Consider the following 26625-nt stretch of genomic DNA (forward strand, 5'->3'; position numbering starts at 1 on the left):
TATACCAGGAGTCCAGAGACTCTCCCACGCACTAGCCCTGTGATCTTGAATCAGGGGTGTAATTTTTCTGAGCCTCAGTTTCCTCATCTGTAAAATGGGGATGATATTAATACCTACTTTGCAGGACTGCAATGAGGAATCAAATGAAAGAGATGAAAATGCTTCAAAACCCACAAAGCCCTGCGAAGATATAAGATATTTCAGGGCTCTTGAATGCCTTTCTTCATGTATGAGTCGGGATTTGCTCCCTCCCTCTTTTTCTACTTTAACCATCTGTCTCTCCGATCCAAAATCTGTTCCGCCTGACCCCTAGCTGACCAGAGCCTTCCCTCTCCCTCTGTCCTGCCATAGCCTCCTCCTCACAATCCTGGCTTGGCTCTGGGGGGCTCAGTTGAATATGCAAATGTCTCCCCAGCCAGCTGGTGTCTGCCACCCCGAAACACATGTTCCAAAGCCCCTCTGCCTCAGCGGGGAGGGGGCCAGAGCCTCTGCCGGCTCTCCAGCCCGGAGAGGACACATGGCTGGGCAAGGAACAACACAGCCAGCAGATGGGGAAGGGCTGCTAGGCACAGGCGAAGAGGCTGGGAGAGGGGCCGGCGATGTGTGTGGGCGAGGGGACCGGTGGGCATGGACGAGGGGAACAGAGTGTCAGGGCCATGCCCGCACACCACGAGGGCACACTGTCCACCCGATGCGTTCGTCCCTACTGACCCAACCATGGGGCTTCTTGGTAAATTTTATGGCCTCCAAAATTCTACTGGGTTTTGCAAAATTAGCCTTGCCTACATTAAAAATATATGTATCATAAAATACTTAAGACCTACCAAAATGTATCAAGAATAATATGAGGGACTCTCATACACTCACCCTCCAGCTTAAAATATCACTTTTTTTTTTTTTCAAATTTAAGTGAAGGCCCTCGAGCACCACTCTCCACGTGGCCTCTCTTCCCTGCAGGGGAACCACTATCCTGAATGCAGTGTTTATCATCCCTGTACCTTTCCTTAGACTTGTATCATATATGAATGTATCCCTAACCAAAAATGCACACTTGTTTTGCATGTTTTAAATCTCTATATAAATGGCTCCTGCATGGTTCATCTTCTTTTGCAACTTGCTCTTTGGGCTCCATGTTATATTTATGGGGTTCAAGCATGTTGACAATTCACCCGCCTTCCCTGCCATCTTGCCCATATATTTCATAGCAACTCAGTCCCCAGACAGAGAGCTCAGTCTATGGCCTTGAGCCTCTGGGTTCCCCATCCCCCTGAGCCCAGACACAGACTCCATGGGAAATTCGGCAGAAAATCTCAAGCTAAGACCTGCGGCCTGTTTCTCTTTGCAGCTGATGGTCTTGTGAAGGCCATGGGGAAGGAGGTCCCTGTAGGAGGAGACCCAGTAAAAATCTCTGCTTAAACCTAGTAGGGCTGGAATAATGAGCTGGCTAGAACAGGGCTGATGATCACCACCATCACCATCATCATCACCATCATCATCACCAACACCATCATCACCATCACCATCACCATCATCACCATCACCATCATCACCATCACCATCACCATCACCATCATCACCACCATCACCATCACCACCATCACCACCATCACCATCATCACCATCATCATCACCATCACCACCATCACCACCATCACCATCATCACCATCACCATCACCATCACCATCACCATCATCACCATCATCACATCACCATCACCATCACCATCATCATCACCATCATCATCACTGAACACAACACAATGTGCCAGGTGCCATTCCAAGCACTTGATATGCACTGACTCAGTTAATTCTCACACAGCCCCATGGGGTAAATGCTATTATTTCCCCCATTTTCCAAGTGAGGAAACTGAGGCATAGAATGTTGAAGTAATTCGCCCAAGGTCACAGTTGTAGAGCCAGGACTTGAACCTGCATGAACCACAGCATTACTGCTCCCAAGTGTACCCCAAGTTTCACCACGTGTGCCTCTCTCCCTGTTGGCCAGGTGATGGTCACCTCTGGGCCCTGAAGTTGTTGCCTCCCCCAGGCTGCAAGCTCCCGAGCCTGGGGATGCAGCTAACTTGGTGCCAAAGGAGGCCCAGGAAAGCATCAGGCACAACCATGGAGCAAAGAGTCCTACTTTCCAGGCCCAGCGTAGACAGCCGTGAGCCCAGCTTCCTGGGAGCAGGGGGACCTGGACCCGAGGGCAGCCTTGGAAAGCAGCTGTTCAGATGAGATGGGCGTCATGCTGCTTATTTGGAAAATGGTTTAAGAGAGAGGCAAGGTTTTGTTTACTACAGTTTCTAGAACCTCTTCCATCTCCCAAGTTATATGACTCTAAAGCAGAAGCTGGCAAGCACTTCTGTAAGGGCCCAGGAAGTACATATCTGAGGCTTTGAAGACCATGCAGTCTGTGTCACAACCAACAAACTTTGCCAGCACAGCATGAAAGCAGCGGATGGTATGTACATGGATGGGTGTGGCTGTCTTCCAATAAAACTATAAACATTAGAATATCTATAGATATCTGTGAATATTAGATACTGAAAGTTGAATTTCGTATCATTTTCACTTGTCATTAAGTATTGTTTTTTCTTTTCATCTTTTCCCCCAACCATTTATAAATGTAAAAACCTTTCTTAACTCACAGGCCACGTGAAAATGGGTGGCAGGTGGCAGTTTGCCAACTCCTGCTCTAGAAGGAAAAGCCTGGATCGGGAGACAAGAAGTCCTGGATTTGAATTACAGGTCTGCCATTTTTAGCTGCACAATCACAAGCAAGTCCCTAACCTCTCTGAACCTGTTATCTCCCAGGTGCAATGGAGATACCACCATCTACCCACCGCCCCCACCAGCATGGACTAAAATGGGAAGATTCAGGGGCACATAGTCAGGTCTTGGCAGCAGGTACAGTTCTCCGGAATGTCAGCAGGGCCATGATTCTTCCCCACAAAGCCCTTGCAAGCTGAAAAGTCCTGGACACTGTTTGTCCCTTTCCATCCTTTGCTGCCACATCTCCTCCATCTCCCAGCCCTGGGTCACCTCTGCTCCCCAGCGCCTGCTCGTCTGAAGGTCCAAGCCATGCACTGTGGAGAACCCAGGATCAGAGTGTGCTCCTCCGGCCACCCTGGGTCCCTAGGGCCACAGGCCTTCCCTCAGAGGGGTGTGTCCAGCGTGTCGGAGCCCTTGGGAGGAATTCACCACTGCTCACACCAGACATTCAGACCTTGGAAAGCTCTTCATTTACGCCTCCTTTTTTACAGCTCTTTGTTCAGGAATCTTACTGACTGGGTAGTTCCAGATGTATGAGGACTCTGGCTTCTGCAAAGGCCCTTGTGCCACCAACATGGGATACTTTTTGTGGCCAATGGCAAAAAGGGAAGAGGCTTAAGAGCAGAAGGAAGACATGGAAGGAAGTTAGGCCTCACAGAGCTATGAGCATCCCATCCCCAGGGTCTGGTGGTGGGCAGCACTGAGTCTCGGAGGAAGAACCCTGGGCAAAGGCTGGCATGCACATTCTCCTCCTTGAGCCACATGTCATCTAGATTCTGGCCCCATCGGGAAAGGGAAGCAGCTAGAGTTCCTGTCTTTGGTACTTTCAAGCACACATTATGCATGTCTGGGCCAGGGAGGGAGGGGACCCAGGGCAAGGAGCATCACAGGCAAGGTCCCCCTGCCACTCACCATCTGTGTTAGTTTGCTAGGGCGGCCATACCAAAGTACCACTGACTGGCTGGCTTAAGTAACAGAAATTTGCTTTCTCACAGTTTTGGAGGCTGGAAGTCCAAGATCAAGGTGTGGGCAGGGCTGGTTTCTCCTAAGGCCTCCCTCCCTGCCTTGCAGATGGCTACTCTCGTGTCCTCACATGGCCTTTCCTCTGTGTGCAAGCATCCCTGGTGTCTCTCCCATTTCATATAAGGACACCAGTCATACTGGATTAGGGTCCACCCATATGACCTCCTTTTACCTTAACACCTCTTCAAAGGCCCTATCTCCAACGACAGTCACAGTCTGAGGTACTGGGGGTTAGGACTCCAACACGTGAATTTTCGGAGGACACAGTTCAGCTCATAGCACCGTCTCTCCACCTCCAAGCCTGAGCTCCTCATAGCCTCCCCTACCCCATGATGATGTGGGCACTGGGGGAGCCCTTGAGATCCTGAACCCACAGGTTCTTGCAGACAGGAAAGGGCAGCCTCACAGGGAAGGGGGGACATGTTTTTGGAGGTGGAGGGGTGACTCTATGTATGGATAGCACATGAGGTTGGTAGGAGAGGGGGGGTTGTTTTAGTGTAACAGAGGCACATTTCTTGAGGACCAAACATGACTGTCTGTGAGTCTAGGGAATAATGGGCTGGAGGGCTCCCGGAGGACACTCTAGACTGCCCACAGCCCCACAGCCTGGAGGCTGCATCTGCCCTCCAATGGGCAGCACCTTCTGCCCCAGCTCCACGTGTGGCTAGCAAAACTGAGTAGTGGCAGAGTCCCAAGATTTTGAGCCAAACAGAGTCCCACTGCAGCCTGTTCAAAATCACTCCAGCAGTCTCCTGGGCCCCGGTGACCTCACTGATAGTCAGCCTCCCCTCAAAGGGGGATGGGGGGGTGAGTGGAGGGTGTGCAGGAGGTGAGGGCACCCAGCATGTTGACTCGGCCTTCATCTCAGCCTCTCAGGCCCGCCCCAAGCCGTGCCCTCTCTCCTGCCACCGCCGCACGGAGAGAACTTTCTCCAACTTGTGTGTGTGCTTCCTTCCCGAGCTCTCCCTTCCCTGCCCGCCCCTCCCCCCTGAGCAGGGCCAGGGAGAGGGAGGGTGGCTGGTGGGCTGGGAGCTGCCTCACGTGCCGCCTCTCCTCCCTGAGCAGCTCCTGGTACAATTATTAAACGCAAATTACAAAAGATGTGACCCAAACGATCTTTATTTCTTCTTTCAACAAGTGCTGCCTGCAGGGCCCTGATTCCAAATTCCGTTTCAATTATCTCGGCCATTTTAGACACAAAGCCGGTGTTTGTGATCGCCAGCAAGGAAGGATGCAGAGAGGAAGGCCCAGTGGCTCAAACTCGGGATGCCTGCCTCTCCTGTCCGAACTTGCAATTGCAGCGATTAAAGGCACCCAAAGCAAAAGACAAGACCGGCTGGAACACGTCGCATCACCGCGCTACCTTATGCCCAGCGGACGAGGTTAGAGATCCACAGGCACCAGAGGCTCCCCTGGCAGCAGAACGTGCTAGAGCAGCCCTCCTCAGCTTCCCCCAGTGCTAAGGCCCCCTCCTGCTTCTCCATGCTGACGGCACCCTCACTGCTCCAGGATGGACAAGAGCAGAAGCACGGGCTTCCCCACCTCTGATCAGTCATTCTGGGGAGAAGCAGCAACACACCTCCCCTGCCCACAGGTTGTGGAGCCGGCAGGAGGATCCTCACGAAGCAGAGAAGGAAACCCGTTGTGAATCCATGATCTTCCTCCAGGACCCCCAGTCCCCTCAGCACGAAACCATAAAGTCCCTGGAGGATGGAGATTACATCTTGCTCCCCAACGTGCCCAGCCCGATGCCATGCACATGGGATGGATGTGGTGGTGAGAAGCCCTGATTCTAGAGTCCGGGAAGTCTGCCCTCATCCTGACTTGCCATTTACTAGCCACATGACCTTGGGCGAGTTCCGTGACCTTGCTAGGCCTCCATCAGGGTTTTCATCTGTGAAACAGGGACGGTCTTGGTAACTACATCTTGTAGGGTTTTTGTGAGGATTTTAGACAATTTGATGGCAAGCCTTAGCATGGTGCCTGGCACACGTAAGCGTGCAGCGAGTGCCAGCTGCTGGAGTTCTGGCTCAATACGGGCGGAAGGCCAAGCTGCTCCAGCCAAAGCCACAGGTGTAAACATTTCAGGGGTTCCTTCCCTCCCACTCGCCACCCCTGCTCCCTCCTGGACGCCCATGACCCCAGGAAGGCCTGGGGGTGCTGGCCAAATGCTGGTCCCCTGGCTGCCCCATCCCCACTGACAGGCTGCCGGGACCAGGCCCGCCCGGCCACGGGAGGGGCGATTTACAGCTGCGCTTAGAGGGCTGGCGAGCCATTTGTCACAGGGGCCCGGGCACCTTGTTCCACCCGTGTTGAGTGTGTTTTATTGGTGTTGAGCAGAGTGAGGCCAGAGTTGAGTCGGGGATAGGAAACCCACTCAAGTGAAAAATGAGGAAAGCCAAATGGGATTGAGAGAGCGATAGGGGGAGAGCCGGCGGGAAGGAGGTGAAGGGGTGGATTGTAAAACACAAGACAAATGTGTGCCGCAGCCCTGGGGTTACTGGAGAGGGGCTGGGGCCTTCTGTACCTTCCCCGCTGTCTCGCGACCCCACCAGGACCCCAGGAGGTGCCAGCAGCTGCAATGGCAGGCAGGTCAAAACCATCAAGAGACAGAGAGAGACAGAGACACAGAGACAGGAGTAGGGGCTGCAGGCTCTGGACCAGAGGATCCTCTGAGCCTGCAGGCCACGGGACCAAAAGAAAAAGGGTTTTAAAAAGAAAAGCAAACCCATCCCAGCCTGGGCTTCTGCTCCGAAGTCCTCTCCTTGCAGCATCCCTCTCCCCAGCCCACTCTGGGGAAAGGAGGCGGGCTGATCTGCTTAGAATTTCATCCCCTTCCCTCAGTGTCCCTCAGCGCAGAAGTTTCAAGTCCAAACTCATGAAACGAGGCTGTGGCGAGGCAGAGTTAGAGATCTCTCTGTCAGGAACAAGAAAGGAAAGAGAGACGGAGAGAGAGGCAGAGGAAGAGAGAGGTGGGGGGAGGAGAGAGAGGGAGATGGAGAGATAGACTCTCGGCTTTGTGCCTGCAACAAGCCACTAAAGGTGCATTTTTAATTAAATTTATACAAAATGTGTCAGTTTTATCTCTAGGTTTCAAACCTGACTCTTTCCTATCAAAGAGGAGTATTGATCTCCATTGCCCCGGAGCTACCTGACTGAATTAAACAGAATAAATAGAAGGAGGAGGACTGAAAGGGCTCAGAAACAACTGCAGAGAGGCAAAAATCTAATGGCTCCACAGTCATTTTCTGCAATTAAAAAACAAAACCATTTAGAGAGTCTGTTAACACCTTGAAGTCAGAAAACTCTCGCTTCAAAAAAAACCCAAAAAGGCTCCAAACAGCTCCCAGGCAAAACATTTTAATTGCTCTAAATTCTTCCATCTTTGGCGGGCACTTGGGTGTCTAAGTGTTTGCCTGTGACACCCAGGCACGTGCACGGCTCTGTCCCCTGGCGCCCCGCCCCCCCGCCACATCAGTCCCCCAGTTCTCTGGTTGTCTGCACTGTGCAACCCCCAGCCCCAGACGCACACTCAGGCTTCAGGAGCTGGCTCTCTCCCTCACTAGCAAGTGACTGTGCCTCTCTCCACCCGTTTCCTCATCTGTAAAAGAGGGACAGTAATATACATTTTATGGGGTAGTTGCAAGGATACTAAAGCAATACATTAAAGGACTTTGTGCAATGCCTGGAAAGGGGAGATGCACCATCAGTGGTGCCTTAAAAAACTAAAGGTCCAGCCGCAGACATTGTCCGGTTGTCCTGAACGTGGCGACTTCGTATAAATACTGGCCACGGTACCCTCCCCTGTGTCTTACCGGCAACTTCTCTGAGGTATTAACCCATTGTGTTTTCCTAGTTGGGCCTTTTCCCTCATAAGACTCTAATTGTGACTCAGGCCCTATGACCTCTCATTTAGTCTCAGTGGCATCAGAAGTGGACGTTCCAGTCCCCTAAGAGACCCGTAGAGTGACCGGCAGGCTGCCAAGGTGATGGTCGTTCTGTCTGGCTATGGAGCTACCATGGGAATCTGGCCAGGGCAGGCTTTGTGGCATGTGGTCGTGTAGTTGCACAGAGCCCTGCACTTTAGAAAGGCCCCACGCTTGGGCTAATGCGCGGTTCTCCCCATCTTGAGATTCTTAATCATTTTGAACAGTGGGCCTTGCATTTTCATTTTTCACTATGCCCTGCAAGCTCGGTAGCTTGTCTTGACCTCAGCGTATCCGTACTCCGCCCCCATGCATTTCCTTTGTACTTATTTCTGTCAAGCACCACTGTGCTGCCAGTTACTCAAAACCACGGAGGTGTCTTCACTTTCTCTCCTTCACTGCTCCTACTGTCACTGAGACCCGCTTGCCTCTCTAGAGCACTTACTGAATCCATATCCATCCCTTCCCTTTCAGCCCGAGCTTCCCTTGGCTCAGGCCCTCACCAACATCGGGGAATTGAAATAATTCCCCCCTGCTCAAGTCTCTTCCTCTTCAATCCGTTCCCATCGAGGCACACTTGGGCCTGGCCAGTGTGCGTCACTAAGCTGAGGTCAGCCTGTGGATGTGGGGCTACTCCAGGCGTGGTCCTCACACCAGCAGCATCAGCACCAGCTGGGAGCTTACTAGGATTCCACATTCATGGCTGCCTCCGAATCAGAATCCCTGATGGGGCCCAGGGATCTGCGTTTCAACAGGCCCTCCCCGTGATTCTGAGGCTAAGGTTTGAGAAGCATTGCTTTTCGATGGGTACTGGTCATCAACCAGCCCTGCCTCCCCAGCCCTCCAGACCCGATGTGGCCCTGCCTGGGACTCATGTTCCTGCCCTCAGGCCCCTCTGGGGAGGTGGAATGTCCAGGCCACAGAGCCCATCACTCCTCTGCCTATCAGGAGAACCACTCACGCCCGTCTCCACGTGGGCAGTAGTGGGCTGACCAATGTGGCTTAATTAAATGGGGGAAAAGATCAGGTTAATGCCAGATAAGCAGGCAGGATTAAAACAGACAGAAAGAATGGACAAGGGGGGAGCTGTCAGCACCCCGGCCTGTCTAGAATGATTATTAATAATGATAAGCAGGAGAACAAGAATAATAAAGGAATAATGAACTGGTTCTGAAAGTGACAGGAGATGGAATCTGATAGAGGGCCGAGCCCTGGGGGCCTGCTGCCCTGGGGGTGGGGTGCAGGCTGTGTTTGTGCTGAAGGCTCAGGGCTGAGGAAAGGACTGTCTTCCTTCAAGGAGGCCAAAGACCCAAGAGGCCGATCTGACCCAGGGCCCAGTTAAACCTACAGTCACTCTCCTCCCTCTAGATGACTACAGGTCTCAAAGCCTTAAGGTGCACCCAAATCACCTGGGGCACCACATTTAAAATGCAGATTCTCAGGTCCCGCCCCAGAGATTCTGATTCCCCAGGTCCAGGGTGGTGGCCAGGCCTCCGCATTTTGTAAGCCTTCCCTGGAGGGTCCACACAGGTGGTCTGTGAACTACGCTTTTAGAAACACTGATTTCTACACCAGGTACAGGGGGCACATTTCATGTTTGGATCATTTCCGAAAACACATCTGGCAGCAGCTGCCTAAGGACAGAGAGCAGAGGGCTGAGGAGGGGTGAACCGACGCCGTCCACGTAAGCTCTGCAAAGCAGGGCGAAGGTGGGCCTACATACAGGGAGGACGCTGCGCCAGAACTGGCCTTGCTTGTTAAGCCCTGGTACCTGGTGTTGGCACTGACAGACACAAGTACTGCCATCTCCTTTGCCCAGGGGTCACAAACTCAAAATGTCCATGGAAGCCAGAGGAAAGAAGCAGGGCCTGGGGGCGCTGGGGGCCCCAAGCCCTGTCCTGTCCCCTCCAGGTAGTGTGGCGAGGGAAAGCGGGCTTGGCACTGCCGGATCTTTCCAAGAAGAGAGGTCTGTTCGTTTTTCCTGTGATACTCCTGATTTTTAAATATTGACCGTTAATGTAAAAATGTCAAGAAAACTGTTTTAGCCAGTATACCGTGAGTGCAGACTTCAGCCTGTGAGCCGGCAGTTCGCAAGGTTCTCGAATAGGGTTGGGGGTTTGGGAAGGTGCTTGTTTAAAATGCATATACTCAGGTGTCTCCTGCCCGGACTCTAATCCAGCGGGTCGGGGCTCAGGAACCTGCGTGTTTGGTAAGCTCTGTAGGGCCCTCAGATGCAGGTGGTCCGTGTCAGGTGGCCACCTCTGAGAAACCCTGGCTTGCAAGTGTTGTCGTTGTGCCTCTAGACTCTAGGATAATACCTTAAACAGCCCACTGAAGGGAGGGCACAGGGCAAACCTGATGTCCTTGTCACCCTATGCCCAGTGCTCCTGTCATGCTGGGTGGATGGCAGAGCTTCAAGGGTCTGGCATCGCTGTGGCACATCTACTGCCCCTCACTGAGGGAACCCCGGTGTGGGTTCAGAACCTCGCTGTGGCCCCAGTCCAGAGGAGGAACCAACAGAACACTGAATATATGCAAAACAGGAATGAACACTGCCCACCTCATCTACTGCTTCATGAGGATGAAACGAGAAAGGCCTGGGTTTAAGCCTTACTTTCTCTTTCCTCTAAAATGCGCACGACTGCAGTACTCACCTCGTGGAGTTGAGAAGACTGAGTGAGATAATGTACAGAAAGCATTGCATACGTTGCCTGAAACCTGGTAAGGGCTTCACAGATGACATCGACTACTATTACTATTACTGGAGATAAACAAGAACTAGGACACATGCTAACAGGGACACAGCAGGGACTTAGCTCTTAGTCTTAACCAGGCTATCTCAGGGAATAGCGCCTGACACCGTGCCTGGCCACAGAGAACTCACCAGTGTGTCAGACACGTGATCAAGAGGACGGCAGCGGATTCCCACTCTGATTTTCCCTCTGGGACCAAACAGAACACGCCCAGCCCCACCTTCCCCCTCCACACAGACTGGCCTAGCTTTTCAAGCCAGGCCTCCCCTGTCTCCACCACGGGTACCCGGGTCTTCTCCCTGTGGCCTCACACCCGCTCTCCTCAGTCCCCTTTGCCCTGGACTAGCCACCCCAGGGGACTGGTGTTCCCTCTGCCATTTTTTACCCAATGGGTGGTTGGAACGAGTAGAAGAGCTGACTGTCTTTCCAGGGGCTTGATGGGAGGCTGGCAGAAGGAATTGAGAGGTGAGCCAGCGCTGGGGGGCAGCAGGGTCCTTCAGAGCAGTCAGGGTGGAAGGAAGTGGGCTCAGTCTGCATGACCATCGCATGGAAGGGCTGATGAGGGGATGGAACTGTGGGGTAGCGAAACCTACGGAATAATGTCCACCATTGAAAAGAATGCGGAAGAGTGGTACCAAGAGGAAGGTTCCACAGGATGTGTTGTGAAGTGGATGAGCTCGGCAAAACGTGGGCCATGCCTGCAGAATGGTCACTACGACATAAATAAAACCAAGCTCTGGGTCTCTATTTGTACGTCCATGTGTATGCAGGTGCACAGAAACCTCTGGAAGGACATCATGGTCACCTCTGGGGAGGGTGGTGAAATGAGACGTGGCAGGGCAGGGTAATAGGGATATTCACTATATTTAGATATACAGTTTTTAGTTCAGTGATTATGTATATATGTAGATGCATAATTTGGTGAATATGTTAGTAAAGATCATATTTTTTTAATGGGATTTGTAAGCTTTTAAAGAGAGAAACTTTTTTTTTTAAAGATCGGGCATCAGATGTTCCTACGTCTCTGCTCATCCCCCAGGTCGAAAGATTTCTTGCAATGCATTACATGGCACAGCCTGCTCTCTCTAGGGTCACATCTATTTTAAAAGGTCTTGGGTCTTTAAGGTTCCTTGTGTCCTTCCTTGCTCTGTGTTCAACGGACCTGCGTTCCCATTAGAAAGTCAAAAATGATTCCCAAATGCCTGTATTTTACTTCAAATTGGACTACAAATTGCCTACCTAGTCAAACTTGCTGTATTTCCCTTTCATAGAAAATCATGGAAAATTAAACTGCAGATAAAATTTTAAAGCTAGCTCCGGAGTCTCAGCAGACCCCTAGTCTGAGGGGCAGGGGCGGAGGTGGCACTGCAGGGCCTCTCTGCTTCCCGACCCAGTTCTCAGGGACGGCCAAGCTGCCGGGCACCATGGCACAGGGGATGTTGCAAAAATTGGTACGATGCTGTGGGACAAACGGAAACTCGGCCAGCTCGGCTACCTGAGGTGATGAGGGACTGATGGGGAGAATCTTTCTAAAGTCATGCTTATTGAGGTACAAGTTACATACAATAAAAAAACACCCTTTTTTAAGTGGATAGTTTGATGAGTTTTATAAACAGACATGTAAACATCTCCACAATCAAATTATGGAACATTTCCATTACCCTAAAAGGTTCCCTCCTGCCCCTATGTAGCATCCCCGCCCCGCTCTGCCCTGCCCTGCCTTATCCAGGTTTCAGTTTTATTCTTGTTTTTTCTGTTCTCTAGTTAAAGAGCTAAACTGACTTCTCTTTGCTTAGCTTCCCCTACCAAGTGCTATCTCCTCCAGCTACACCCTGGGAGGTGGCTTCCTTGTTCATTCTTGGTTGCAGTGTCTTTGTCCTTAAAACTGCACGAGCACCTTGGAGGGCGCTGTGCCTTAGGTACAGTGTAGTGCTGCCCACTGGGCTTCAGTCAGAATGAGCCTGGCCCTTCACAAAGCCCGAGGCAGCCTCCCCTCTGCCGGTGGACAGCATGCCGCCCCGATCGCTGTGTGGCATGGGGGGCTCGGCTACAAGGTCCCTGCTCCTGGAGAGATCTCGGCACAGTCGCCTAAACACCATCTCTTCTCCCACCTTCAGCAGTGACGCCTCCAGACCATGATGGGTACCATGTGACCCTCTGGAGGGCACACCCTGTCTCCTGGTAGGCCTGGTAACCGTGACCCCCCCTGTTCTCTGCCCATAAAGCCACCAACAGAGGCTCCTCGTGCCCGACCCCAGCAAAGAAAGGGAGCTATCTTCTTCTCCTGCTGAGAGGACACCAGATTCTTTTGCCACATGTCCACTGTGGGATTGCAGCTTCTCCTTCTCGGGCCTCCTCAGCTGGACTGGGTTCTAAGGCGGCACTTCCACGAGTGAGAGAGGGATCGAGCTCTGGTCAACCCCCGTCTATCCCTCTCCAAACCCAGCCCACACCCCAGCCATGCCACTGGGTTTGGGAGGCATATGGATTTGGGGGAGAAGCCGCTACCCACACCCCTAACCAGCTGTCTCCTCTCAGCCCTGCCTGGGAATCTTTCCTCACCAAGTCTAGCTGGACCACCCCAGGCCCACTGTTTGGGTCCTGTGAGAAGGACACCAGGACAGAAAGATAAAGGGGAGAGGAAGCAGGAGGTAACAGGGAGAGGCTTCAGGTGATGATGAAGGTCTGACAGCTGTGAAGAGAGAGGGGAGGAAGGAGGATTGGATAGCAAGGGTCTCAGACCGCTGTGCAGCTCTGAGAAAGCCCTGGTCAGACCCAGGGGAGCTCTGGTGCAAAGACTGTCGCAGAGGAGTCCTGTGCTGGCCAGGATCGGTGAGCCCTGCACTGCCGCCACGTTCAGCAACTGGCTGGCTGCTGCCTGGGAAGCTCATGGCCTCGGCCTGCAGGCTGATCCTGAAGGCACATCACTCCTTGTGCAAGTTCTCCTGAAGGGCGAGCTGAGTGGCGCAGCCAGGGCTGTCCCTCCTCCTGAGCTCGGCACGGGGACCCTGCTGGCCGGCGGATGGGGTGTGCTCTCCTGTCCCTGAAGCCTGAAAGCCAGACACATTCCCTGCAGCCTCAGCTGCTCCCTTCTCCGTCACACCTCAGTCGCACGACTGACGCACTGGTGGCAGCCACGGAAAGAAGGCAAACCTGCTAACGTTGACTGCTGAGCTGGACCCTCATCCCGAGCAAATGCCGTCAGCTCCAGGGCAGAGTTTAAACAATTCAGTGGAGGGCAAATGGCGGAGGGTCCAGTTATTGGCCCTGGAAATATCCCAGGACTCTGCTCAAACTCTTGTCAGACCCATGACAGGGGTCATGGTTAAGGGGTCCTTAACAGGGTTAAGCTTCCTGATCAGAGGAGGATGACTCCAGGGTAGGGAAACTGGATCTTCTCCAGAGCTCGTGTGGTTTTAGCTTATCCATCAGGCAGGGGGTCCTGGTTACTGACAAAGGACACTGGCCAGCCTGCAAATCAGGACTCGAGTTCCAGTATCCATGACCTTGGGTGAGTGCCCCTGGCGAACAGGACCCTTACAGGCAAAATGAGGAGGTGGGGCAGGTGTCTCAAAGTCAGTGCCTGCAGTGTCCAGGCAGAAATGTAAGTGAGGGTGAGGGTGAGGGTGAGAGTGGGGTGGGGCGTGCTGACCTGCCCTTACCCAGGGGAGCTCTGGCCTCTCCGCTCATGTCAGTCACTGCCCTAGTGACTGTGGCCCCAAGGTGGACAGATCTCCCAATTTCCTAAGAGAGGCTGGAAATCTGGGTTTAATGTGAAACCTTTCCATTTTAAATGTTGGTAATTAACCAAATAATTAAAAAGTCGTGTGTTGGGATGCAACTAGAGATTATCATACTAAGTGAAGTAAGTCAGAAAGAGAAAAGACAAATACCATATGAATCACTTATATGTGGAATCTAAACTATGGCACAAATGAACGTATCTACAAAACAGAAACAGACTCATAGACACAGAACAGACTTGTGGTTGCCAAGGATGGGGAGGGGGGCGGGAAGGAGAGGGATGGACTGGGACTTTGGGGTTGGTACATGTAGACTATTACATTTAGAATGGATCAACAGCAAGGTCCTACTTTATTGCACAGGGAACTATATTCAATACCCTGTGATAAACCATAATGGAAAAGAATATTAAAAAAGAATGTATATGGGGCTTCCCTGGTGGCGCAGTGGTTGGGGGTCCATGTGCCGATGAGGGGGACGCGGGTTCGTGCCCCGGTCCGGGAAGATCCCACATGCCGCGGAGCGGCTGGGCCCATGAGCCATGGCCGCTGAGCCTGCGCGTCCGGAGCCTGTGCTCCGCAACGAGAGAGGCCACAACAGTGAGAGGCCCGCATACCGCAAAAAAAAAAAAAAAAAAAAAGAATGCATATATGTATAAAACTGAGTCACTTTGCTGTACAGTAGAGATTGGCACAACACTGTAAATCAACTATACTTCAATTAAAAAAAACAAACTTATGTGTTGGCCAAATCAATCATGTCCTGTGGGTCGAAGTCAGTCCGTGGGCCTCCAGCCCACGACCTTGGGTTAGATGCCCACATAGGTGCTGTCAGCGCCTAATGCCCGTGACTTGCCTTCAGGGGGAATGTTGCCTGTCCACCCAGTGTGATCAGAACTAATCACCATCGAGTGCTTGCTTCGTGCCGGACACTTGACGTATAGTATGTGGTTTAATCATCATAATTCTACAACAAAGACAGGAATTGTTTTCTACCTCACTCTATAGATAAGAAAACGGACGCACGAGGAAGTATGCAGCTGTGACCTGGAAGCACAGGCACTTGAACTTGGCATCGTCTGCATTCTTAGCCTCCGTGCCCTCTTACCTTGCCCCCTCCGGGTTGACCTCTGATTCCTGAGGGACACTTTAGCACCGAGCAGCCCAAATAGTATCCGGGGGGTTTCTGAGACTGGCACTTAGGAGGGCGTCCCAACCCTGTGCGTTCTTTCCATCCAGGGCTGTGGCTCCCCTGCCCCTGCTCCTCTCAGTGCCGTCCTGTGCATCACCTCCAGTCTGCTGGCAGGACGCGCGTCTGGCGGGTCGAATCCACTGCAGCCCGAGACCTGGAAGAGACGGTCTTTTGCAGGACTCTTTCTGGTCTTCGTCCAGCCCCTTCACAGCAGGTGTTCTCTTGTGGGGAGCACTCCCCCCCCCCCCCCGCAGCACTGTTTGCTGCAGCTGCAGCAGATGCTGCTAGGAGAGCTGGACAGCCATCATTCTGTGGAAGCCAAAAGCCTCTGTGGCCCGGGAATTCTGGGCTAATGCTCGGCGCTGGCACGGTCCCCTCTCTCGCTGACCCCTCCGGTCCAGGTCACCACGACAGATGCTGGGAACATATGCCGGGAATTAATTCACTCCGCCTTGGCCACAAGAGGGGCAGCCTCTTTCTCTCGCTGCTCCCGACACCCTTACTTTCTGATTTCTACTTCACCAAAGGAGAAATCGGGCTTTTCTCCCTCCCTTGCTCCTAACCCCCTTCCACTGGGCTTCCTCATCATTATTCTGAGCCTGCCGCCAAAGGTATTTGATTCCGAGAGACCCCCCTCACCCCACATCTCAAACAGGATCAAAGGCCAAGGAACCCAGTCACCCTTTCCAGCTTTTTGTCTCCAGATGGATTCTGTCCCAACTTTGCTGCAACTGATAAGTGGTTTTTGTTTCTTTTTTCCTTTTCTTAAGGGAAATTTGTGGCTCTCTTTTAGGAGCCAGAATCTTCCCACCCTTCCAGTCTTTCCTTACATCTAACTCCAATCACTCCTGCTGCGATTGCGTTTCTGAACAGCAACAAGCAGCTGAACTTTGGGAGTCTGCGGCTGTTATTTCTCACCTTCATTCTTCCGTCTAAGGAGGAATTGGCAAACTTTTTCTGTAAAGGGCCAGAGAGTAAATAATTCAGGCTTTGCCGGCCACATGGTCTCTGTCACAACTCAGTTCTGCTACTGCAGCCCCAAAGCAGCCATAGACAGTATGTAAATTAAGGAGCATGGCCGTGTTCCAGTGAAAGTTAACAAGAACAGGTGGCGGGCTGGATTTGGTCCACAGGCTGTAGTACGCTGACCCCTGCTTTAAGCAAACCAACCCACCTCTGTATTTCTTAGTGGAAAAACCAAGCTCCCTTTCTCTCTCTTCACCTGCACTTTGCAGTGGATCATTTGGGTTCCTCCACTCATCCGGAAAGCCTCTGTTTTTCAAAACCAATGCTTTGAGAACACAGAGGAATCTTGTCTATTTCTCTACTAGCTTGTAAGCTCCTTGGGGTCAGGACCATGTCTTATGTGACTTTGAACTCCTGGAATATGCAAAGGCCTTGACAGAAACTCAAAGAACACGCGGTCTTACCCTGAAGAAGCTTATAGGCTGGTGGGGAGAGCAGACCGATGAGCTCTGTGCTCTCAACAGAGATAAGCTCAATGACAGAAAGAAGTCAGGGAGGGAGGAATCAGGAGGTGGTGCCTCCTATAAACTTAGCAGTGACCTTTGAAACACGTACGGAAAGGAGACAAGAAAAAGAATCTTAATTTTTACTGAATTAATCCTGATACTCTAAAGCACTGAAAAACAAACAAACAAACAAACAAACAAAACCAATGCCCTGGAAAACAGTTTTGGCAGTTTCTTAAAAGTTAAACATAAATACACCATCCGACCCAGCAATTTCACTCTTAGGAATCTACCTTAGAGAAATGAAGACATCTGTCCACACAAAGACATGGCCATGAAGGTCCACAGGGGCTTTATTCTTAAGCCCAAACTAGAAACAACCCAAATGTCCATTAACTGAGGGATAAACAAAATGTGGTACGTGTCCATACAACAGAGTAACATTCAGCATTCCAAAGGATGAACCACTGGCACATGCTACGACATGGATGGACCTTGAAAATACACTAAGTGCACGCAGCCAGACTCAAAAGACCACATGTTATATGAGTGCATTTATATGAAATTTCCAGAAACAACCAATCAAGAGTCAGTAGGCAGATCAGTGGTTGCCCGGGGCTGGGAGTGGGAGTGGGGATTAACTGTCAACAGACACAAGGGAGCCTTATAGGATGATGAAAATGTTCCGGAAACAGAATTATGGTTATGGTTGCACAGCTCCATAAATTTACTAAAATCACTGAATTGTATACTTTCAGGGGGTAAATTTTAAGGTATGCAAATTAAACGTCAATAAAGTTGTTATAAAAACAAAACAAAAAATCCTGGTACCAAACCATTCTCTATCCATGGCGGAAAGATGATGCAGGAGGGGAAACGGAGGTGGGAGCTCCTTGAGAGATGCAAATGTTTGTTGTTGCAATAAAATACCCAATGTGACTTTCCCTAGGTTCACTTTTCCACCCCATCAGTTCCAAAATCGAATAGCCGTCAGATTTTACCAGGCATTACAATCCTAAGATTATCCCCATTTTATAGATGAGAAAAAACAGGATCAGAAGGGGAAAGCAGGGGCTTCCCTGGTGGCACAGTGGTTAAGAATCCGCCTGCCAATGCAGGGGACATGGGTTCGAGCCCTGGTCCGGGAAGATCCCACATGCCGCGGAGCAACTAAGCCCATGCGCCACAACTACTGAGCCTGCGCTCTAGAGCCCGTGCTCCACGACAGGAGAAACCACCGCAATGAGAAGCCCGCGCACCGCAACGAAGAGTAGCCCCCACTCGCCACAACTAGAGAAAGCCCCCGCGCAGCAACAAAGACCCAATTCAGCCATAAATAAACAAACAAACAAATAAATAAATTTATATATTAAAAAAAAGAAAAGAAGGGGAAAGCAGCTTGCTCAAGGACCCACAGCGACTAAGTGAAGAGATGCGACTGGACCCCAGGCCCGCCTGATTCCAGAATCTGTGTTCTTTGACACTGCTCCTTACCCCCTCCACTCACGCCCTTCCCCACTGACTCTTTGGCCTCTGGGAGAAAAGCATAGCACTGCTTGGGCAAGCAGAGCAAGGATGCTAAACTTTCTTATCTTGCTGTGACAAATCCTACCTTTCATTCCAGCACCAATGCTCCCAGGAGCCGCCCTCACCACTAAGCAAGAAAGGCCTTGGTCTCTGTGAGCAGTACTCTGGGGTCCAGCAACACTGGGCCAGCACTGGAGTCCACTTCCGTCTGGAGCATGTAGCTCCAGAAGCCTGTCTGGGGGTGTCCTGGGGTTTAGCAAAGACGAGCCAACCATCATGGGTGCAGATGGCCTCAGGTTCAGCCACAGGCCGGCCTGCCCACATGAATTTCTTCCTTGAGCTTCTCATCAGAACTACAAGTTTCCAGGGAGCGTGGCACTCAGGGGCCTCACGGTACTGCCATCTGCCCCACACACGGCATGCCCCTGCCTGCGGGAGCTGGCAGCAGCCGCCTGGCCTCAGTTCTGTGGCAGAAGAACTCACGGTTCCCCTCTCCCTCGATGAGGCATCAACCCTTCTTCCCAGGCCGAGGCATGGAGGGGCCGTGCAGGCCTCTGAGGAAAGTTTTCCAAAGGCGGCCTGACGAGCCCACAGAGCCTGAGGGTGCGCGTGTCACTGGGGAGAGCGGACCCTACATGCACAGAGGCCTCTTCTGTGGTGGGCCCAGGGCTGGGCCCAGCAAGACACAGCGTCTCCTCTCCCCTGGTCCCCTCCCGCCAGTCAACCGCCTCCTGCTGCTACTCAAAGAAGCCGGGCCTATGCCCCCCTCTTGGCTTTTGCAAATACTCTTCTCTCTCCTTGGAATGCTCTTCCCCAGGGACCAGTCCCGCTCCTTCCTTCACCTTCTTCAGGTCTTTGCTCAAATGTCACCTTCTCAGTGAGACCTTCCCTAACCGCCCACCTAACACTGCATCCCGAGCCCAGCACTCCCTTCCCCGTCCTGCTGGATTTTTCTCCATAGCACCGATTACCATCTGACGCCCTATCTTACTTATTGCTCCATCTCCCCCACCAGAACGGAAGCGCTTTGAGAGAAGGGAGTTTTGCTTGGAGTGTTTGGAACAGCGCCTGGTGCGTCCTACGTGGTAGTCAGAATCTCGTGAAGGAACCGACTTTCCCACCAGGGCCCGGCCTATGAACAGCAGCTCTGCAGCTACCACCCCATGCCAAAGACACCACGGGAGATTTTGCCAGAGACCAGCTGGGGCTTCTCAGACACGAGCCAGTCTGGGAGAAACTGGTAAGGACCCAGTCAATCCGCCACATGCAGGAGGCCCACTCCATACCTCCTCCCCGCCGCGCCCCCCCGCCGGTGTCTGTGGAAAACCACGTTGAGGTACCTGTCGAAGCTCAACCATTCTATCATCCTTCTTGGGTCATCTTCTTGGGAGGCCCTCTGAAGTCTCGGGTGGGCGACAACACTGGTTGGAACATAAAGGTGTCTGAGAAGTAAAGGGAGGAAGGAAGTCACCCCCCAGGCCCCGCTCGAGCTGGCTGAAGACCCTCAAGGTTATCAGGGTTGAACTTGCCGGTGATTAAGGCACTCGAAACACAGCAGTTCCTCCTTTGGGTCTCAGAGTCTTGCAGGCTCAAGAAAAACCAGCCTGGACGGAAACTTCTCAGTGACCATGGGAATTATTCCAAAGAGGGGCTGTCTGGGCTAAAAGTGTGACTCTGGAAAAGGAGGAAACGAGACCCCAAAGCCACTAAATCCCTGAGTTTATAATTAACAGACAAGTATTCTCTTTGCCTGCCCCGGAGCCGAGCCGGTGGCTCACCAGGGAAGGGCACTGTAGTCAGAAAAAAATAACCCCCAGTGTGTTTCTGAAGTGTTGAGCCTCTTTGTTTTTCTGAATTTTAATGAAGGGCTTTCCAGGCAGGGTGAGAGCAGCATTCAGCACTCAGCACTCCCCACGGCCAGGAGTGGGGCTTGGTTAGTTGCCGCCAGACTGCGTAGGCCTGACCCAGAGTGGCATCTAGGAGAGGTGGGCGGGGAGACGTCCTGCCCTCAGATGAGATGTCTTGGGGAGTTAAGAGAAAAACAAAAACAAAAGATGTCTCTGTTTAGAAAAAGGACTGGGCTCTGCTCCAGATCTTGGCACATTTTGGAAACTGGCAGTGATGATGCTTGGGGGGAGCAACGGAGACAAACAGCTACACCTCTGAAAGGTCAGCGGAGACCCAGGCTCCCTGAGAGAGTGTTTCCGTGGACGTCTCAGGGCTGCTGAGCTGGCCCCTGCTAATAAGAACCAGAAACAAGGCCCTGGGAACCTGTGGCAGAAAGGAAACATGTGCTTTGGAAGCCCCAGGCATGGGTTGCAGGAAGAGGGGGGAAAGGGGCGTGCTGTTAGAAGAGCCACCCACTGACGTGGGCAGTGGGTCATCTGATCGCACCCACTGAAAGCTCGAAGGAGACAGTGCAACTTCACCAACATAACTGACCGTCCAAAGTGAGAAAGGCATGTGGCCAGGCCCTCCCCAGGACCCCAGCAGGCAGCTGCATGCCACCTCCCGTATCCCTGCGTCCAGGTGCTCACAGGTAAATGCTCCGGGGAGCTGCTGTGGCTTCTGTGAACCGAACGGCTTCCAGGAGCACCACCGCTTCTCCCCCTGAATCTAGCTTTCCCTCCCAAGCTTCAACGATGGGGAGACATGCCCTCCTTCACTCTTGACGAATCTTTCCAAGGGAGTGCTGGAAAGAAACGGAAGAGAGGGCTACAGAAAAAAGCAATTTCTTACAGTCGAACGATCCAATGCGGTCTACTGAAAATAGATATTTTTATTACAAAATAGTCCACATAAAAATTCTGAGCTGCTTGCAAGCTTCTTTAGTTTTAGGTTTATGGCCTGTGTCTCGAGTCCAAAGCAGAGGTGACCGCGTGCAGGGAGAGCGACCCCCGGGCTCAGGTGTGCGAGGGCTGCTGTCCCACGGGGTCCTCCTTGTCCGTCTGTAGCACGTCCCACTCGCTGAGGAGCTCTGAGGACACCTCAGTGTACAGACGGTCCCAGTCCCAGCTGACGTCATCCTGCCGAGACAGGCATCGCGGGGTGAGCTGGGGGACGCCGTCCCCTCGGTCACAGCCAGCCTCCTGCTGAGGCCAGCCTCGGAGCCAGCTGTTCCCGGGAATGAGGGGCAGGCACTGCCGCCGCTACGTACCTCTCGAACCTCATGCTCCGGCGCCAGGACTTTGGTGAGGAGCTTCAGGTCGATCTCTCCATCCTGTGAATGGGCAGGGAAAAAAAAAGAAAAAAAAGGCAGGCTGTGCACCTCGGAGGCCTTCGGACAACGACCTCTGGCAAAGAGAGGGGGGCCAGGTTGAGTGTGGCGGAACTTCCCAAATCCAGAATGCCTTGCGAAATTGCAAATGCCTTGTGAAAGAGCAAAACTGTGGGTGGACCCCAATGCCACTGAGAACTGAGGGAACACCATGATGTCCTACAGGTTGGGCACTCCTTGGGGGAAGGTCAATACCAGGATGGCAGGCATGACAGCAGCATATCTACTGATGCCACGCGGGCAGCCAGGGAAGCAGGAAGGAGACTGGCCCTGGGAACGCTGGAATATGTTGGGTCCAGGGATGCTGTAATACCCGAGGATGATGTCTCTGGCAAAGGGACTGTTGCCCGGCAGCCTCAGAGACCCACGGAGGAGAGGCTGTAAGGCTTTGGAGAAACTGAGAACTCCCTACGGATGCTGCCTGGAGCCTGCTCCTCTACACAGAAGCTGCCTCACTCACCAAGGTCTGAAAGGCTGCGTACTTCATGAGGTCATTATCCAGGTCACGGTAGGTCATCACCCGGTTGACCTGGATGCTGCAGGAAAGACGGAATGTGAGGAGGAACCACAGGCAGAACCAGTGCCAGGAGTGCTGCCGGGCCACCAACCCAGAGCCTCGTAGGCAGCTGGGAAGGACCAAAATGGGGAGAAAACGTCTAATAAAATGGGAACCCTGGGATGGAGCCCATCCAGAGACATCTGGATCTCCCCTGGGGGGCAGCACCACTGGAGATGGTGTGTGGCATGGTCCCTGCCTCCTGCCAACTTCATATTAATTTAACATACCTGGGAGGGGCCGCCACCTGCAAAACAAAGTCTTCCTCCTGTACTTCTTCCAGGTCCGGAATAACAGGAATATCTGCAATGAGAGGAGAAGCCAAAAATGTCAGCAGCACGAATGGGGGATCTTGCCTGCTTCTCCACTGGCTACTTACCACCTTCAACGTGCCGGCCACAGTTAGGGCTACAGGCTTTGGGTAGAATGGACACAATGGTCTCTGGCCTCTAGCACCCCAGTCTAGGGCTGTGGAACTGAAGTAGAGGTGTGCATGGGAATCAAAGGTAGAACTTCAACAATTCCCAAATCTCAGGCTTTACCCCAGAACCTGCTGGACTAGAATCTCCTAGTGGGGTGGGGCTCAGGCGTCTGTATTTTTCCCTAAGATTTCTTGGGTGATCCTGACGTTTGCTCCAGGTTAGAAGCCACTGGCGTGGCTCTCTAAGGAGAAATATAAAGAAATGAGAAGAAAGTCCCAGACAGCACTTGGGGAAGTGTTTTTATTAGAGGAGAGAAAAGAAAAGAGGAGCTGAATGAACCTGGCGTGGTCAGAGACAGAGGAAGTGGGAAAGCGTAGTGTCACGAGGTGGATGTCACCTCGTGGATGAGTGCACCTCCTCATGACCAAGGTTCACACCTGTATCAGCTCGTCCTAGTCTTTGCAAGGCCTGAGCCTGTATCTGAAGGTCACTTTACGCCTAATGATGTGACCTGGCTTCCCAGCAGTGTGTCCAGGATCAGAGTCTCCACTTACCGGGTCTAATATAATAAACAACACTGACTCTAAAGATGACACTTCCCTTGCTGTCTCTTGGAGATTCTCCTCCTCTGAACTCTCCACATGAGACAGACATACAAACATAGGAAGAGACATGAGGCCATTCCCTTTGTCAATCTAACAAAGTCATGCAAGTGGAGAAACAGAGAGACAGCACATCACTTAATTGTGGAAACTTGCTTATTATAGCAGAAAAATCGTCCATCTTCTCCTGGGGACAACCTAACACCTTAAAGAAGTACTGCCTTCTCTCAGTGAGTATCACTGACTGGTAGAGGGGCTTTCTTTGTTTTAACCAGTCTGCACAGAGAAAAAAAGAGATGGGGCAGAAAAAAAGGCCAAGCAGGGAGAGACAGTCCTGGAATTCCCAAACCAACGGCAAATATTAAAAGGAGGAAAAATTCCAGAGAGGAGAGAGCAGTGAAGACACCCTTCGTTTTTTTTTGTTTGTTTGTTTTGGTTTTTTTTGCAGTACGCGGGCCTCTCACTGTTGTGGCCTCTCCAGTTGCGGAGCACAGGCTCCGGACGCGTAGGCTCAGCGGCCATGGCTCACGGGCCCAGCCGCTCCGCGGCATGTGGGATCTTCCCGGACTGAGGCACGAACCCGTGTCCCCTGCATTGGCAGGCGGACTCTCAGCCACTGCGCCACCAGGGAAGCCCCCACCCTTCGTTTTTGCTTCCATGGACTAAATTAAAAAAAAAAAAAAAATTTTTTTTTTTAAGAGATGCAGAATCATTCCAAGAACAGCTAGGAAGACCCTTGCCACTTTCAGGCTATTCATTATTTAGACTTTGCGATGGTTCCCGTCAAGCTAAGCCCGAGTATATAAATGTCAGTTCCCAGCCTGGCGTCTTTATTATTGCTTCCAATGGAGGGGTTACAGATGCCGTACCTGGAAAGAGAGACAGAAAGCATGCAAGGGAGAGACGGAGACAGAGAAAATAAGACAGAGAGAAAGAGACAGGCAGAGAAAGAGAGTGATTAAAGGGATGAAAATAAAAAGAAAATGCTGATAGGGAAATAAAGAAGACACATACACCAGCCCCGAAATAATGAATCACATTCAGCAAGTCCTCTATCTAGAAAGACACAGTGCAGAGCTTAGATGAGAATTAGAGACGGAGTTCTCTAATTTTCTATTTCTTATGCTAACAGAAATTCAGCTTGCTCGTCCCTGTTCACTCCGAGTGAAGAATACAGTCCATGTGAGGGCTGCCGATGGCACCGTCCCTGAGTCCAGGCCGAGAGGGCTCCTAGGCTGGCAGGACTGCACGGGCCCCGCAGTGGGGCAGGGCGGAAGCTGGCCGTGCCATGCGCCATCAGCAGTGTGACAGGTCCGGCGTGAGGCAGTTAGCTGCTCCTGGCTCTCCTCGGTGTGAGGCCCAGCCTGAGATGAATATTCAGAAGTTGGTAAGAAAATGCTCCCTGCTGTGCTCAGGGCTCAGGACGGGGTCTTCCCCAAGTCCCCTCTTGCTCTGCAATGTCAGCATTTGGGTCCTGTCAACTCTGCCCAGCTTCTCCCAGCTCTGAGGAGCTGCACTTCTGCCCACTATCCACTCTGAGTCCCCGTGGCTTCCCTGTTTGTCCCCACCCCCCTCCTCCAAATGCGCACGAAGGAGCGTGGGGCTGGCCCATCTGTGACAGAGCGGAGGTCAGCTCGGGCCTTGGCAAAGGGGCCGCTCAGAGCGGCACTGGCGGGGCTGGCCACACAGTGGGACTTCTCTCTAATTGGAAGCCTGGTGTCCAACAGAAACCGGTGAACTGCCTGAGCGGGACCAAGCCAGCGATGACAGCCAGGCCAAGGCAGGCTGGAGCGTTCCGGTGCAGTGACAGCTTGAGCCATCGCCGCAGAGCCTGGCCATCCAACTGCCGGCCCCAGTGGAACAGGTGGCCGTGGAGCAGGTTTCGGGCAAACTTCAAAGAACTTCCTAATTTTACAGTTTCTGATTTACAATCACAGACAAGTGCTTGCTTATGGATATATGTAACGTGTTCCCAGGAGTTTCTGTCCTCTTTCTCTCTTCCCTTCCGCCCACCCCTCTCTCTCATACACACACATGCAGGATGACCCAAGCTAGAAAAAGAAAACAGGCTTGAGAAATCAATCCGCTTCTTCACAAAATTACCTGCATGGAATGATCCGGCCCTGCCTGTAATCAGTGACGGCTACTTGACCTGCAAGCCTGAACCAGTGACCTAGTGTCTGATTCAGGGTGTCAAGCTTAACATTCAAAAGCAACAATTTTAATAGAGACAGTAAGAGGAACAAAGAAGTATGCTCTAGGACTATTGAAAAGCAGCCACTATTTAAAAAAATTCAATAATTATGTTAACTTTAGTTTCATTTTCTTCGATGCTGCTGATAATAAGAACATTAACAGAAACAATGGGTTACTTAAGCATATGGGTAAGACTCCTGTCCAGTGGCTAAGAGTGCAGGCACTGGAAGCATTCGAAGTCTGGCTCCCCTGTGTACTAGCTGTGAGGCTTCATCCTCTCTGTGCCTCAGTTTCTTCAGCTGTAAAACGGGGAACATAACTACACCCACCTCACAGGGTTGCTGTATTACATGCGATCATCTAAAATATCAAGCATTATGCTTAGTAAGTAATAAATATTCTATATTATTCTTATTCGTTTAACAGATAAAACATTGAGCATGGAGAGAAACTATATGGCTCTACCCTCATTTTCTCATTTAATCCTGCCCAGTTGTCACCATCTTCCAGATGAGAACACTGAGGCTCAGCAAGATGAAGTAGCTTGCGTGAAGTGAGTCATTAAGAATGGACAGGGCAGGCTTCCAGCTCCAGTTCAACTGCACCCCTCCCAAAAAGGCTGTCCCCACCCCTGCCCAGAGGCTTTCTTTGCAAAGGTCCAGTGACTTCAAAGACGCCTCTACTAGTGGAGAGGTGAGACAACCGCCTATAGTTGGGACAGCTTTCGTTTTGCCTGCGACCGAGTGTCCTCTGTTCTCGGTGTTTCTCTGTCTCCCAATAACCGTAACTAAGGGAAGTCTCTCCCTCACCATATGGCCGACTGGCTACTTCCCTACAACAAGGCCAAATGGTGCAGAGAGAAAAATGGACCGACACTGGAGACCCGGTGGCTGCGTGGAGAAGGAGGGGAACGGACGCCTCGAACGGCCCCAGGAAAAGGGCCGGCGAGGCAAAAGGGCTGAGACGTCAGTGCCGCAGCAGCGGGTGCCCTCATCCTTCGTTTCAGCTCCCCCAGACAGCGCCCCCTGCTGACCAGTTACCCGCTGCTCTTGCCCAGCTCAGACTCCTTAACAAAACGGGCCTTCCCTGCTCTTTGCATTTGCTCCCAGCCTCTCATGTCAGCCATCTCACTTGCCTTTCACCTGCTTGTATCCCACGTGTTGC

At 52.1% G+C, this 26625-nt stretch overlaps 1 protein-coding gene across 1 annotated transcript in view; it reads right to left on the reverse strand.

Moving 5' to 3' along the window:
* Positions 1-21209: 21209 nt before the first annotated feature.
* IFT43 (intraflagellar transport 43) overlaps positions 21210-26625 on the reverse strand; it is an 87907-nt gene continuing 82491 nt past the window's right edge. The window contains exons 6-9 of the mRNA XM_082649077.1: positions 22472-22544; positions 22146-22221; positions 21566-21628; positions 21210-21434 (exon numbers count right to left, since the gene is read on the reverse strand). Of these exons, the coding sequence (XP_082505203.1) occupies positions 21312-21434; positions 21566-21628; positions 22146-22221; positions 22472-22544 (335 nt within the window). The 3' untranslated portion in view covers positions 21210-21311. The remainder of the gene's footprint in view (positions 21435-21565; positions 21629-22145; positions 22222-22471; positions 22545-26625) is intronic.

The sequence above is a fragment of the Grampus griseus genome (assembly GCF_964374135.1).
Source record: "Grampus griseus genome assembly, chromosome: 2".
Classification (NCBI taxonomy): domain Eukaryota; kingdom Metazoa; phylum Chordata; class Mammalia; order Artiodactyla; family Delphinidae; genus Grampus; species Grampus griseus.